This window comes from Pyrgilauda ruficollis, unplaced genomic scaffold (genome assembly GCF_017590135.1).
Source record: "Pyrgilauda ruficollis isolate IOZ18807 unplaced genomic scaffold, ASM1759013v1 scaffold12, whole genome shotgun sequence".
Taxonomy (NCBI): Eukaryota; Metazoa; Chordata; class Aves; order Passeriformes; family Passeridae; genus Pyrgilauda; species Pyrgilauda ruficollis.
Window position 1 is genome coordinate 17484165 of NW_024510321.1, and position 15771 is coordinate 17499935.

Genomic DNA, 15771 nt, shown 5'->3' on the forward strand with positions numbered 1-15771 from the left:
AATTATAAAGGGACAATCAGGATTTTCCACAACAGATTGAACATCTCCTTTATTTTCTTTGAGCTATATTAGATCTCTGAGACTTTGGGAAGGAAATGCACTCTTGGTTCAGTCCAAATTTTGCATTCCTTTTCCTTAGCCTCTGTAAGTAATGAAGGTTTTTTACGGGGCCTTGCTAGCACTCTCTTAAATTTATCTTTGATTTATAATTGAGGAGGCCTTTACTTGAAACTTACCCTATAGCACAACTGTCATTAAATTACCAGACATGGAAAATACATAGTAATATCATATATGTATAAAATATACAGTATGTATGCATATACATACATATGTATATAATTAACAAATAAATTGCTACCATAGTTTCAAGCATTTAATTGCCTTCTCACATAAATATCAAGGGAAAAAACCCACAAGGCTGAAATTCACACAGCTAATCCACAACTATCTCTTTGAGCATTTATATTTCATTTTCAGAAGACAAAACTTTACGGTATCAACCTAATGATGTGAATGGAAGCTCTATACACTTTTTAGAGACAGCCTTCCAAAGGTAGGTGCTCAATTGCACATGCAAACTGGGTGCATGTAATGCCTGACAGGCATATGCACATGGAAAGCAAATAAACACTCCCAGGCACGTGATGGCAATCAATTTACCATAAGGACAATGACACATTTTACATCCAGTCACACGTCTGTGTTAGAACACGCAGATTAGGTGCACACATCTCAGAAATACACAATGGGATACCTAATCTGTAGTGTTTACTTGTCAATGGCAACTTTATTTTTAGAATTACTTGAAATTAAATAAGGAAAACCAGCAAGGTTTTCTAAAGGAAAGATTTAGCAACACAGCACAGGACCGGCTTTTGTCTGTCAGTGAGCCAGATGCGAGAAACACACGGTGGTTCTGTCAGGTACAATAAAGCACTGAACACAAAACAGCAGGAAAAGTAATTTGCAAGCTTGTATACATACCTAAAACATCTGGAAAGGGAGAGCATAAATGAAGCAAAGAATGGAAAAAGCCAACACAATCAGGTTTTGTACAAAGCATACAGCATGAGGTAAGGTTATAACAAGTGTAACACACACAGAAAAAGGTTTGGGTTCTTTAGACAAAGAAATGCAGCAGAAGCACAAAGCTGATTCAGTTTCTGCAAATGGCATGTGTCCATATAAAGAATTAACTAAGCCAATTGGGGCTGATTTTCAGATGAATAAGAATTAACCACGTACTGTACATTCTTGGAGAAAAAATCTGTTCAAAATGACAGATTTCTTCTAGGCTTCTAAAGAAATTTACCCTTTCCTTCAATTTAGTTCTAACATCTCACATGTTAAAACATGTAACAATATTGACAAGCAAACATTTCCCTTTACATCAAAACAGGCTTAATTAGAGAGTGTCCAGTTTCAAACTGGGACAGAGAGGAATAAGACCGCACTATCCATCTAAATCTTTATGAGCCAGACACTATTTTAAAAAAGTTCTCGAGAACATTAATTTTATACTAAATATTCAGTGGCAGCATTGGTTTCCAATAAGTCAAATCCCAAGCCTATTTTTAACTGATTCCATTACAAAAGCAAACTGTCAATCGATAGGTGTGTGTAGCATTATAAGCTGACTGAGACTCCCTCATAATCCTGTAAATCCAGTTCTTTGTGGCTATTCCTATTTCTGATTATCACATTGTTGGTGTATGTCTCTTTGAAATTAATTCTGGTTTGTCTATTAAATCATTCCAAAGAATGGTGTCCACTTCACTGTTTTCTGTGCTATGTACAACATTGCAGACCTGTATTGGATGATAAGGAAGAGTTCTCAAAATAAGGTACATTTATTTCCCAGAGAAAAGTATTTGATATTAATATATCAAGCAGAGAACCTTTTTACTACCTTAAGTAATTGATAGAACACTTATTAAAATAATGAAAAACCAACAAAATATTTTCAGAAGTCTAAGAAATAGCCTTCTCTGCTGCAGTTACAACTGCTGCTCACAAACGTGATCATAAGTGAGGGGTAAATCAGTGGCCTGGCTGTATGAGGTACCACTACAAAAAGCTTGATGAGTAAAAAAATAGCTTTCCATTGAATCTGGAAGGAAGGCAGGATTTGCATTAACAAAAAGCAGTTCTGGGGAGCTATATTTGCTATATATATACATATTATATATATACAGCAAATATGTGTATATATATATTTGCATAAAGGCATTTTTAAGTTGTACCAGGTGTGGGAATAAACCACACAGATCTCTGTCCACCTGCCAATGACTGTTCAAGGAGGAGAGAAAAGAGAGCAACTCATCTCCCCACATCTCATAGTTGTGCAGCCTGGAAGCCCTTTCAGAGCAAACCAAAACAAATACTGTTTTTCCTTAAAAAGAACAAAATTTTTTGGTGATAAATACCAGTTTTAAATAGGCCAGAACTAAGTCATTGTAGATAGTCTGGACAAAAACAAACAAAAAACCTAACAAAAACAGAAAAAAACCCACCCAGCACAAATTTAGAATTTAGTATTTGCTGAAATTCTATGATTTTTTTCCTCCCCCCATCAGTGATCTGGGGAAAAGACTCTATTATTTTCATCTTATAGAAGGGAAAATGAAGGTAGAAAAATAAATTATTTTCCAGGACTATAAGCAGACCTGCAGCAGATACTAGAAAAGAACTAATGTGATGTGAGTCCTGATTTAATGATGTATCTATAAGACTTGCAGTAGTACAGAATACTATTGGCTGCAAAGCTAATGCTGATAAAATATGAAATGCCAAAATAGCTCTCCTTAATCAAATCTTTTGTGATCTGTATTTCAAGAGAGCACATTCAGGAACATACAATATAGCTGTTCCTTTAGGGCTGCTGTCTCATTCAGTATTCAGCTCCATACACTGTCAACTGATAAGAAGCCATTGAATAATTTACTTTCTCTTCATTGTCAAATACGTGTTTCACATCTCATTTAGAACACATGGCTCTAATCTTTCTCTGAAAACAGAATGCATAAAATATTTATGGCTATTTTGTGGAGCTTACTTTGGTAGTGTATGCAAAAAAATGATTTTTCCCTTTGAAACATCCCAGTTAGGTGAGAAACTGGAAGATACGAATGTATACTCCAAAGAGAAAATTGAATTAGAAAGAATAATCACAAGTTATGAATAATTCAGGGGGATTAATATTCAGAAATGTAGTGTCTGATTCTTCAGAGTAATTACCAGTAAAAATTATATTCAGAATAGAAATGCAGGAAATCCTGATTCCTGGGGATTCTTTCTTCCAAAATGGAACATAACCTTGAAGCTTCTTTTAGAAGTCAGTACTAAGACTCAGGACATTCCTGATGCTGCTCTGTACTGTCAGTACAGAGTACCAGTACTAATTTGAGAGAAGGATAAAATTCTTTGAGTTAGGCTGGGAATAAAAAGAATACCTCCCCAGTTAAATGTCTGCAAAGAGTAGAGCCTAAAATAAGAACTTCTGGGGAATGAGGATCCACAAGGCTGATATTTCACAAGCTCCCAACAGGAGCTCCAGTACTACATAAAGGACTGCCTGCTTTCCATCCCCCTTCTCCATGTCAGTGCATTACCATGCAACATGCTGATTTTGATGGTATACACCATTATTTGTCAGGTCCAAAGCTTGAACTTCTGTTTCAGCTGCAACACTCAGTCTTTCTACAGAAGATGCTTAAAGGATACAAAGAACACTGTGAAAACATAGACGTCTTCATAAAGTCTGAGAAAAACTAATCCAGTACTGTGCAGTTCTGTATCAGAAGCAGCAAAAGCCACTATTGCATTGGGGAAATTGCATTGCTTCCAATTCCCCACACTGTTTTATACATTTTTCAAGAATATTAAGGCAGAGGACTAGAGGAAAAGTAGTCTGTAAATATTTGATCAAAGGCTGGATCACAGCATACATAACCTAAAGATACTAAAATGCTGCACAGTTCACCTTCTTATTATCACTTCCTAACCTTTATTTTGCACTGCTTGAATTTGTAAAACTAAAAATATTCTTTTAATAGGATATTTTTTTGACTTATAGAAAATTCATCACACAAACTGAAAAAAAAAATCCACTATATAGTGTGATATTACCACTCACCTCTTCTACTTCAGCCAACTAAATACTCACAGCACTGGTGTGTTGTCACCTACCAGCAGACTATAATGATGTTTTCTGATTCAGACTCTTATTTCTGCCTTGAGGTACATTGCAGATAGACAAGGGAACAGGCTGTAACATGCCTTGTACTTATTTCTTTTGCTTTCTGCAAGGGTTTTCCACTGTATTACAAAAGCAGTTACCTTTTCTGACTCCAGTTTATTTTATTTTAGTTTTCCTCCCAACACTGCTGCCACATCACTTCCCTCCCTGAATTCTGCCTGATTTCTGTCCTCCCATGGTTTATCCCATGCCTAGAGCACTGGCCTGGAGGTGCTTTATCAGTGGGTTTGACTATCCAATCTCCTACTCCATAAGCCCAACCTTTCCCATAATGGATTTTCACTACGTGCCTTCCTGCCTTAGCCTGGCCAGCCATCTATTCCTCCAGGTGAACATCTTTTAAGCAAATGACTTTTTATTCCATTCTCCATGCTGCATAGCAAAGGAGGGACTGTAAATTGAAAGATGAGCATCTTTTCACCTCAGTGCTGCCTGGCTGCCCTGACTCAGTCTGCTGGGAGCAAGTTCTGCTCAGCATCATTTCTGGATCTTGCCAAGGAAAGCTGAGTCTTCAAGCAATTCAGATGCAAAACTTACTATGTGTTAATAGCAGCTTCTAATAATTTGATCAAGTTTTCTCATAAGTTTCATAAAATTTCCCAGAAAAATGTAACTGAAATTTTGTTCAGTTCACTACCAAATTTCAAAGCCATGCTAGATTACTAGATCAATGGAAGTATTACAGCTTCTGAAAGAAAAAGGTTTGAGAATATTTTAGCATATGTAAAATTAATTTTTTCCCTAAATTTATGCTAGAATGACCCAGTTCCTCTGGTCAACGGTCTTCAAAGTTATTTTATAAATCAGGTAATTTTCAGAACAATTATACTCAACTGAAAATCTGATATGTAGCAGGAAATCTTAGTTAATAACAGGCCTGTTACAAAAATTAGAGAGACACATCTACCTATCTATCCACATATTTGCATATATGTATAAACACTGTCATCTTTTGGGTGTCCCAAACTGAGGTTCTGTCAGAACTCCCATTTTAAATACCTCCATCTAAAAAAGTACCTTGATACAAAGAAAAAATGCTGATGCTCTCAAGAGTACAGTTCTACTGTAAAGATGGTAAATGTGTACAAGAAGAGCATTTAATTTTTATTGATTTTTTTTTTCCTGTATAGAATTTTGTGATAGGTGTTTCACATATATGAGAAACTAATGATATGCTTTCACTGCTGCATATGTTTGCTGCATATATTTGTACAGTATTGCAAAATTCCACACACTTTGCTGAGGCTGGAAACTTAATCATCATGATTCTGTTCCATGACTAGTTGACCTTCATACTTATTACCAGTTTTCAGTCCTGGTCAAAATAAGTGATACTTTATCTTTTCATTAGATTATTAAACAGTTTTTGGTGACAAGACTGAAATTCACGCAGAAGAATATTCTGTGTGTAAAGATATTAATTATGTTGTTACAGTACACTGCATTTTGATATTTGAAAACACCTAAAATAAGACATATTTGGAAGCTACAGACCACTTTCAAGCAAAAATTCACAGCCTCCATATAGCTAGAAGCAAAGGTTTTAGGAAACAATTTTTCAAAAAAGGAAAGTAAAAATTTTTAAGGTGGAGAAGCTTATTCTAAAAAGTACTGCTATATTAGGCAAATGTTAAATATTCAATCACAGTTCAGGTGTTGTTGGAAAATTTTTGGTGTATAACTGATAAGAACTTATTTAATAGGATAAATGAAACTACTTTCTTGTTTCATAAAATTTACAGTTTTTCAAGATGTAATGCTGCTCAGGGGAAACCAATCTCTATCAAAGGCTACAAAGAGGGACCTGGAGCTCTCTATAAGGCAGAAACATGACTGAGTATTCACCTGGGATGTAGCAAGTTCCCCTTTTTTTGGTACTTGATTGGGGACTTGTGCAGGGTTTATGGGATTTTGTCCCGTATCTCAGTCAAGCCTTACACAAGTATGTAGATATAGACTCCTGGCAGGATTCATCTTAGAATCATAGAATGGCTTATATTGGAAGGGACTTTAAAGGTCATCTAGCTCCAGCCCCCTGCCATGGACAGGAAACTTTCCCCTAGACCTCTTGGCTATTTCCAGGTGTCTCTACACAGGGAATGCACCAGTGACAGCAGCAGAGTCCTGGATACATCTCACTCTAGAGGAAAGGCAAAGGAAGTTAGGAATTAAGACTCCAAAATAATCACCTTTTCCTCCTAACTCTAAGGCCACCTTGCAATGGGAAGCTCCAGTGCAGCCACCTGTACTGTAAATGGTTATATTTAATTACAACTTCCCAGCTAAGCTTATTTTTTTTTCTGAGTAATAAATGTTTAATTATTGATACAACTGGACAAGCTTCCATATAAAAAGACTCATGTAAGATGAGAGATATTTAGGCTATGAAGGTAGCTATACAGTTTTGAAAAAACATTTCCCTTTTGCATCCTTCCTTTGTTTGTACCAACCTTACGATTAGTTAAAACTGATACAAAATTCATAACGTGTACTTCAATAATTTTTCTCAGGCTTCATGTCAGTAGCTATCACTACTGGTAATCTTTTTAAAAATAATGCATAATATCAATAATATTCATATAATTCCAAATATTTACCCAGAATAACATATTTTCAGATTTTATATGGATGGCTGCCTCTCCCCACTGAGGCCAACAGCAAAACATGAAAACTGAGCACAAGCAGAATCAACCAAAATCAGCACTATAGGAAGTTTACCTGATAGTGATTTTTAAAATGATTTCTAAATTATGGGAACTGTGATTTTCCCACAGCAGAGAGAAGGCTATTTTTAGCTCATACATATGAAATGAGAGTAGCATACTTCACAGGCAATTTAAAGATAGCATCATTACAGGTACTCACCTAGGCTTGACCTCGTGTTAGACCGTTCTATGATCGCATGCTTACTGGGATTGTTTAACACTGAGCGTTTGGCAAGCGAGATGTCTGCTGTGACTCGTGTAATTGATATACTGCAAAATAAATACAGCAAAATAGCACTAAATGTTATTTATCTTTCAGGGATGTGGGGAGAAGTCTCGTTTAACACTAGAAGATGGCTAAGACTATAGGAAAATAAGTTCTCAGCAGCACAGTATGCTTCACCCAATGTGAACAGAGAAAAAACTTTATCTAACTTAATACGGCTACAATAACTACTGATAAATCATCCTCCTACACGTGCCTGGGGAGAAGGGAGGCAGGAGGTGGTCAGGGATTGTTGCAGAAGATGGGACTTCCCTGGGGGCTCCAGGTCTGGTGAGGGTCTGACATTTCACCAGTATCCCCAGTATGAACAGGCTGGTTTCTCCTTTCCCTGACTTCTTGAACGGTAGTGAACAACAACCTGGCTTACTTTAGCCATGGGTGTAAGACATGTAGGGACATGCAGAATTAAATGGTAAAGGTAAGGCTTATTAGGGAAATGAGTCCAGCAATATAACTGAGGATTTTTTTGTTTGTTTTGGTTTGGGGTTTTTTGGCTTTTTTATTGTTCAGCTTACTAGCATGTGTTTTTCTAACAGAGTGCAAGAGCTACCTATAATTTTCCAGAAAGATTCAAGCTAGCAGTGAAATGCTAGCACCTAAAAATAGGAACTGTAACTTGGAGAAGCACATACTTGAAAAGCCTAGGTTGACTATCTGGCAGGCTCAGTTTTGTGTTTATGCGAAAAGAAGAGCCAAGAAGTTACTTTCAGTTGTTTGCGCTGACCTGCTACATAACCTTCTGCATATTCTTCTTCCTAGGAAAACAGTTACCTTGGTTTATTTTGTTTTACAGGGTCAAAATGCACCCTTAAGATCCTTTTCAAACTCTCTGGTCTAATGAGGTTTAGAGGTCACATTTTTCCAGTGCTAAGAGTTAAATCAGACTGAAGATATTCCCTTCTTCTTTCTTGTAGGATTTTACTTGCAATTTAAAAGAGGAAATGGATTTGCTGAGAAGTGGGAGGGCTCCTCTCTAGCAAGCACATCAGATGCTGTTTGTTCATCTGAAAAGTAATCCAATAGGCCATTTCCCAATGAACTCAACATGTGTATGCACTTATCTAAAAAATGTCACAGAACCAGAAAATAATATGAAAAACAGAATTATGTGTGCAATACTGATTAGTATTATAATTTTGGAAATCTAGGGGTGATTGAACTTAAGCTAAAAGCATAACCAAAGCTTTGTGGCACAGCTCCTCACAGATAATGCCATTTGTCTTAAAATTAAATCAAACATGTATATTGGGATACTTATTAGTTTTCTTTATTTGCTAATGGAAGGACAGTACAAACTTTTACAACTTTTTGGTTTTTTGAGTTGATTTGGATTCTTTTCTGCTGATCTTTTTTCCTACAGGCAATAGTAAATTTTTGCCATTTCAAATCAAATTATGGTATCCTGAGCAACGCCAGATTTATCAGTTTGTTTGTCTATGAAAAATACTATTCTTAATTTCAAGACTTTTTACTATCTTTCTGAGGACATTTTCATGTCTTTGAGAAATGTCACATCAGGAAGGCCAAGTCTGGTATCAAAACAAAGGGTGTGTATGTTCATATTGCAAAATAATTGCAACGAGAGTAGAGACAACAGTGTGGCAGCTCAAAGCAGTAGCATGAACCTGAGAATCTCTGGTGCAAATTTGTTCAGGGCCTTAAGTAATGATTCCAATAGCTACTGAAGTTTGGGATGCTTCAAATCTGCTACTATAGACACAGATTTTGTTTGGAGTATTTGTGGATTCACCCTGCCACAGTTGGATCTACAACTGAAAATCTGACATGCTCTAAAATGTTTAAAGACATAAAGATGCAGTAATTTTCTTCTGTTTGCAACAGATGTTTTGTTAACTTCCAATTCTGAAGGTGTGTTATCCAGGGCTTGCCAATCCTAACTAATATAAATAGGGATTACTAAAGTGGTTAGGTATTGACATCATTATTCTGACTGAGAAAATCCACCAGCTTAAACCACTATGCGTGATATTTTAAAGAATTGAAGCTATTGACAAGAAACCTCATGCTCCCTCTTCAAAGTTTTGACAGCAGCAGGACACACAGAATAGTGTTACAGATCTGACCACTTCCAAGCTAAATAGAACATTGCTTGAAGTTACAGATTTTATTATAAGATCTTCCTGTTTTCACAATTTTTCCTCCCAATGTCAACCCATTAGAACATATTAATCTGGAGCTTGATCCAATACCAATATAATCATGTCTGGAGAATGCATCTCATGTCTCTGCTCCATGGGTCTGTGATGTTGGAGTTATAGACCAGGGCACTGCTTTTAGAGTCAGACTATCATTTGACACCTGTGCCTCAGTAATGCCTGAAGGCTCAAATACAAATCCCATGTGTTACAGCCGAGTGTGCTGCAACCACTCGGGCCAGAACCCAGCAAGTGCAGCCCGAGTGCTGCCAAGGGTGAGTGTATTTCAGCAAGATAGGGCACTGCCCCACCCCCTCATCCCACTCTTTTTGAAACTTCCCACTACAGAGCCCAGAATTACGGTCAAACCAAGCTCCTATCTTGAGTGATCAAAAGTTTGACAATCCCATACACCAGATAGTTTGAATCCCATATCACTCTTTCTGAGTTGGATGCCAAGTGAGGAAGTAGAGCTGAGGAGAAACCGTGGCTCTTTCCGTTTGCTCAAAACCTGGGAAGCATTGATGAGATATCACTTGAAAAATATTTAAAATCACTTTTTAATCTGTAGATAAATATCTACCAATTTGGAGTGTGAATGTCACAGTCCTCAAGAAGAAGACATCCTTTTTTCCACTCTCAATAAATATATGCCCCAGAATACTTCCCACTGCAACACAGCCTCTGCATGCTCGGTCAAGGAAACTTCCCATCCACTGACCAAGGAATTAACTGTGATTCCTAATTTTGTCCAATGTTATTATTTCTGAAAAACCTGGTAATACCCAAATGGAACCTGAAGTATATTTGCATTGCAAAGTACTTACCGCCCTTCGAATCTATGTTTTAAAAAATCAAATAATGCTTTTTGCATCATATCTGTTACCTAGAAGGAAAAAACCAACAAATTAATAATTGCATAGAAAATTCATAATTCTGAATGCTAAGAATATTATAGAAAAAAAGCTGACAATAAATCTTGTATCCAAACAATGGGGCTGGAATGCAATTTGTTCTTAATCTCAATTCTGAGATGAAGTAAAATAAAAATAAGCAGCTATTCAGTAGGAGTAAAAACTGTCTGATGTTTGCCTATGTTATAAATTATCAAATACAAATGAAGCACAGTATTTTGTAAAAAATGAAACTATTTACAACAATCATTTACCTCATATCCCTTCAGAGAAGGCCCCACTAAAACTACTGGTCGCATAGAAGGCACTACATCATAGGGAGGGATGTGCTCTGTCTGCAAAACAGAAAAAGTTTTCAGCATCACAACACCTAGAGAAAGTGTTATACACTCTTTAAGCGTTAGGAACTCTGAATTTCCAGTAATGTCACAGGAATCTCAAATTCATTAACTTTTCCCAGGAAATGGTAGCACAAGATAAGGACATAAGAGGTCCAGGGATTTCTTTTGAAAAAACTTTTCTTTGACTTTAAGGTTTCCTACTGTTTTTATATATACTTTGGATAGTTAAAAACTCTTATTCTGGGTCATGCACATTTCCCAGCGCATACTTCCTAACTGCTAAATTGAAAAGGTTATTTCCAACAACTAATGAATCGAAATCGTTAATTCTACAGCTGTGACATCTGTTTTCAACAGGAATTTTATATAGGAAATTATAAAAGAGAAAAATAAAACAAAAGGGGATTAGAAAAGCATAATGCATCTTTTTTTTAAATGTTCAGATCTTCCCACTGCTTGAAAAAACATTGTGACATCACTGCAAATTCCGATGGCACCACTCAGTCTGACATCCACATTTGCACCCACAATTCAATTACAAATTAAATAAAAATAATGACTGATCAAGTTAGTATTTATAGAAAATTATCATAAGCAGAGCTTGGGATAGCATTTCTTCCACTTTGGGAAGTTCTTGTCACCACCCAAGAATGGATTCTGGTAGCACCATATTTACCAAAATATTAACTGATGTATCATGCAAAATTTCTAAAAAAGTATTCTAGCATACAGAGATAAAATAGATTGCCTCCTTTTAAGGGTTGCAAAAATTTTATATTGTTATCATAACACAATATAAAAAGAAACAAAATGTTAAGTTTGGTATTTTTTCTTTTTCAGTAAGTGGCTGTTCAATATATATCACCATGAATGAGGTCTAATCAGAAAGAGCTTCTTGTTCATAAGGAAAGTTTTGCTTTATCATTGTCTTGGGAATAGGAGATTGAAATCCAAACCCAGAAATGTGTGGGTGTTACAGAAAAAGAAATGCCAGATCTATTTTTCAAATGCTTACATGGTACAAATACATCAGTCAAGATCACAGAATACAGACATTGTTCATTGTTCCAGAACTCAATGTATCCCAAGGTGTTTCGCAATAACATTAAAATAAGTATATACATTCCAAAACACAAACCCACAAAGACAGACATTTATACAGTGACAGCACACAATGCTACACAAGCAGCAGTCTAAAGCAGTCTAAAACACAGAAAATATTTTTGTGAATGTTCCTCAATGTAATTTATTTTTTGTTACCTGTAGTTTCACAAGATAATTAATAACATGAGAATGAAGACCAGTGCCCAAGGCATCATAAGCATGTGAAATTAATTTATTTTTCACAGTACAGAATCTGACTCAACATGTTTCAAAGCAAACCCCTGCAATTAGGCTGGGCCTGTATCCAAAAGCAGTCCTCCACTGTTCTTGCTAACATTTTTACTAATCTGATAAGCGTATTTGAGACAGATTCGAAGAAAAATTCATTACAGTTGTGCAAGTGCTTTTAGCATGAGTGCCCTGATGCAACAGATCTTTGTCTTAATGTGGCTGACTTAACCAAAGGCATTCATGCTAGAAGTTAACTAGCTATTTGACAATCAGGGCAAGCATAGAAATTACCTTATTTGATGGAATATGGGGTATTTTTAAATTCTGTTCTGTTGCAATGGGCATTTTTTCCTCTAATTTTTACAGCTTTAAATAATGAAGCTGTCAGCAGGAAATTGAGTAGAAGTTATCTAATGGAAGCATTAAAGTTCATTAATTTAGCAGTATAGAATCTAATATATTCTAAGAGACTGGCACTGAACTATACAGCTTTCACTGCAGATTCAAGTTCAAATATGAACTCAGAATAAAAACTGGCAGGTTTGAACATAGGGCTTTTACTCAGTGATTTGGCTATGTAGATTACTTTGGGATGGCCATCCAGTACATAATGTAAATGTCAGTATTACAAACCCCACTAACACTAGCAATGACTCTGATATGGAAGAAAAGAGGCACCACAGAGTCAAAGAAAGATGTGGGACTAACCCTCATTCAGATCTAAGGTGGTTCATCTGGAAGCTGCAGCTCTGAAAGATGCTTATGCAGACAGCATCCAATACATGTCAGCATGTGTTATCCAATTAAAAATATGATTAAGTAAGAAATTACTCAGAAGTAAGAACCCGCTGTTGATTTCTACACCAGGCTTAACAGACCAAACTGAAGCCAATAGCAGTGACTTTGGAAATGAGAAGGATTCAATACTATGTAAAAGAGCTCAAGAAAAGAGAGACAGAAGCAAAGATCTACTTATTAAACACAAGAGCACCCACAGCAGGGACAACAATGTCACTTGGCACTGCTTAAGCACTATAACAGTCGGTTATTACCTGTAGATTTAAGTGAGTGGTTAAAACCAAATGAATGAGAGCTATGAAGACTACAGATTTTAAAACAAAAAAGTCAAAATGTGGTATTTCACTTCATAGTTTAGCTGCTACCTAATGTCTTGCTAAGTTCTTCCAGCAAAGGCCCTAGAAACCTACTGCAGCTTTTTGCAACAGGATGCCAATTGCATAATTCTGTAGTTATCTAGGTTATCTGTGGAGAGACATTAGCTCTCCTGGGAACCACCAGTACCACTTCCAATAGCTGAGATACTAAAAAAGTCTCGCTGATGGATGGCAAGAACATTTGGCTGATAATTTATACATGACAATAGGAAAAACCTGAAGTAAACTGTCAAAACAAGTCTGAGGTTTTCCATTGGTCTTGTGCACTTGCAGACTTTGCACCTAGTGAATTAGAAGCTTAAGTATAGACTAAATTAAAAATAGAACAAATTTGACAATTTATTTCCAAAGTCCAAACCGAGTATCTGATAGATTCCAATAATGATTTCAACAGACTGAATAATAAAGAAAAAAAAAATTTAGTAAGATATAGAAAGAATAAACATGCACTAGAGAGGTGCGTTACAATGCTAGAAACAATCTTCTCAAAGATTTTAGGCCTGCTAAGTGTGTCCTTTTATTCCATCAAAAAGGATAAGTATGTAGCAGAGTTTCACAGACACACAGAACTTTTGCCTGTTTTCCTGTAATGAATCCACTATCAGCTCAACACATCTCTTCATCCTTAACTCTAGAATAGCTGCATTGTTAATCTGGAGTTATAATGCTAATGATGCCAGTGGCAGGATAAACACAGGCGATGTCGATATAAACTTACCGATTTCTGCTTCTGCTTAGCTACAGCAGCATGGAAGAGAAACAAAGAACAACAAAGCATGCATGTTATTGGCTTGTCAAAGGACGCAGACAGTTAACAGGACTAGAAATGCGACGCAGTGCAGGTGAGCAGGTGGACAGATGGGAGCTTGGAAGTTGGTGTTACCTTCTTAAAGAAGGGCATTCTTTTCTCTTTGGAGTGGGGTGATGTTACACTGTTTGCACTGGGTTTGGGGGAGCGATGGTTTGCTGGAATATCATTTTCTTCTGCATCTAAGCCAGTGGCATCTATGTCTACAGCTATATACAGACAAACAATTCAGAATTATCAGATGACAGGGAAAGTAAAGATAGGTTAAAAAGGAAATAACAGGTAAAGAGAAATAAAACTGTCCAGAGAAATAATAAATAAATAAATAAATAAATAAATAAATGTTGACCATGAGAAAAAAAACACAATAAAACCAAGGGGGAAATTTAAAGGTGCAGTACTTTAGGATTGGAAGACAGAAGGCGATCTGTAACAGCTACTGTAACATTTACAAAATAGACCAATGGCTAAGTTTGTTCTTGTTACACCAGTGTAAATCCAAGATATTCACTTGAATAGATAAGACTTCCACCAATGTAACAACATAACTTGGTTAACAACATTTGGATTATTTTATAGCAATGAACACTAACTGAAAATGGGTATTATCAATTGAAATTTGAAATGTCACTACTGTGTCTATGGGAAATGAAGAATTAGAAGAAAAATCACTTTTGATGACAAAATCAGCCAGACATTGGTACAATGTTATCTACATTTATGTCAGGATGGACTACAATTGGCATTTTTAATCTCTTAAATAAAAATGCATTGTACTCATAAGGTACATTTATTATGAATAAGTAAACATAGATCTACTAATAGTGAAAACTGGAAAGAATGGATAGCAGAAGAAAGGAAATTTATCCCAACTTAGCTCAGAGACGTGCATCCTATGTAAAGAGTCAGGACGTAGGCAGGGTAAAATGGAAGTGAATACAATAAACCGTTGCTGTTCAATCTCTACCCCAAAAGAATATGTAACAAAAAATGCTTATACCATAACCACAAATTACGTGGTTTTTAGCAAGTAAGTAATAACAGTTTCAAAAGGAATCCTCACAGACTCAGTAATAAATACACTTTCAAAACACAAAGCTGTATTATCCTGAATGCTGAGTAGAGAAGATACCTGCCAACCACAGGTAAAATGAAACAAAACCAACAAAACCTTTCTTGTTTACAGCAATCAATCCTGATCTTAAGTAGTGGTTTAAACTTGTCTTCAGAAAGCAAGTAGATGCACAAAAGTGAACCATAATCAGTCATACATCACCACCCTCATGTGTGAAGGTGTTACCCACCTCTCCACTCCCTCTGGTAACACACACTTATCTTGCCATGCCATGATGTCGAACTGAGCCTAACCCTAAATAGATGTGTAAGCAGAATCGTTTGTATCGACTTTATCCAAACCCTTAATTAATCATTGCAAACTATTATGAAACCATCTTAGTGACCTGATTTCATCTGATTCATGAGTGGGACATCAACTAATACAGTGGCATGTGCTACTAAATTATGTAACAAATAAATATTTCTGTCAAGCCTATGTGCAGCTACTGATGGAACAGATACTTGGGGCAGCGATCTCTTTTGTTTGCATAAAGTACATTTTCCCATTTGAATTAGCCACAGATCTAATGCCTTGATGCCTGACATTCCCTGAGTTACTGTGCCTTTGAGTCTGTCCTTCCCAGGAAAAACCCAGTGAGTAGATCTGCATCCTGTTTCTACAATCTACTCCTAAAAACAGCCACAGAAATCATGTAACATTTTCTTCTAGCAAC

At 36.3% G+C, this 15771-nt stretch overlaps 1 protein-coding gene across 6 annotated transcripts in view; it reads right to left on the bottom strand.

The window, feature by feature from the left end:
* CACNB2 (calcium voltage-gated channel auxiliary subunit beta 2) overlaps positions 1-15771 on the bottom strand; it is a 240308-nt gene that overhangs the window by 15029 nt on the left and 209508 nt on the right. For all 6 annotated transcript variants that reach the window (XM_041486777.1, XM_041486770.1, XM_041486787.1 and 3 more), the window contains 4 exons: positions 14057-14190; positions 10577-10657; positions 10236-10294; positions 7127-7236 (listed from right to left, as the gene is read on the bottom strand). In XM_041486777.1, coding sequence (XP_041342711.1) covers positions 7127-7236; positions 10236-10294; positions 10577-10657; positions 14057-14190 — 384 coding nt within the window. The remainder of the gene's footprint in view (positions 1-7126; positions 7237-10235; positions 10295-10576; positions 10658-14056; positions 14191-15771) is intronic.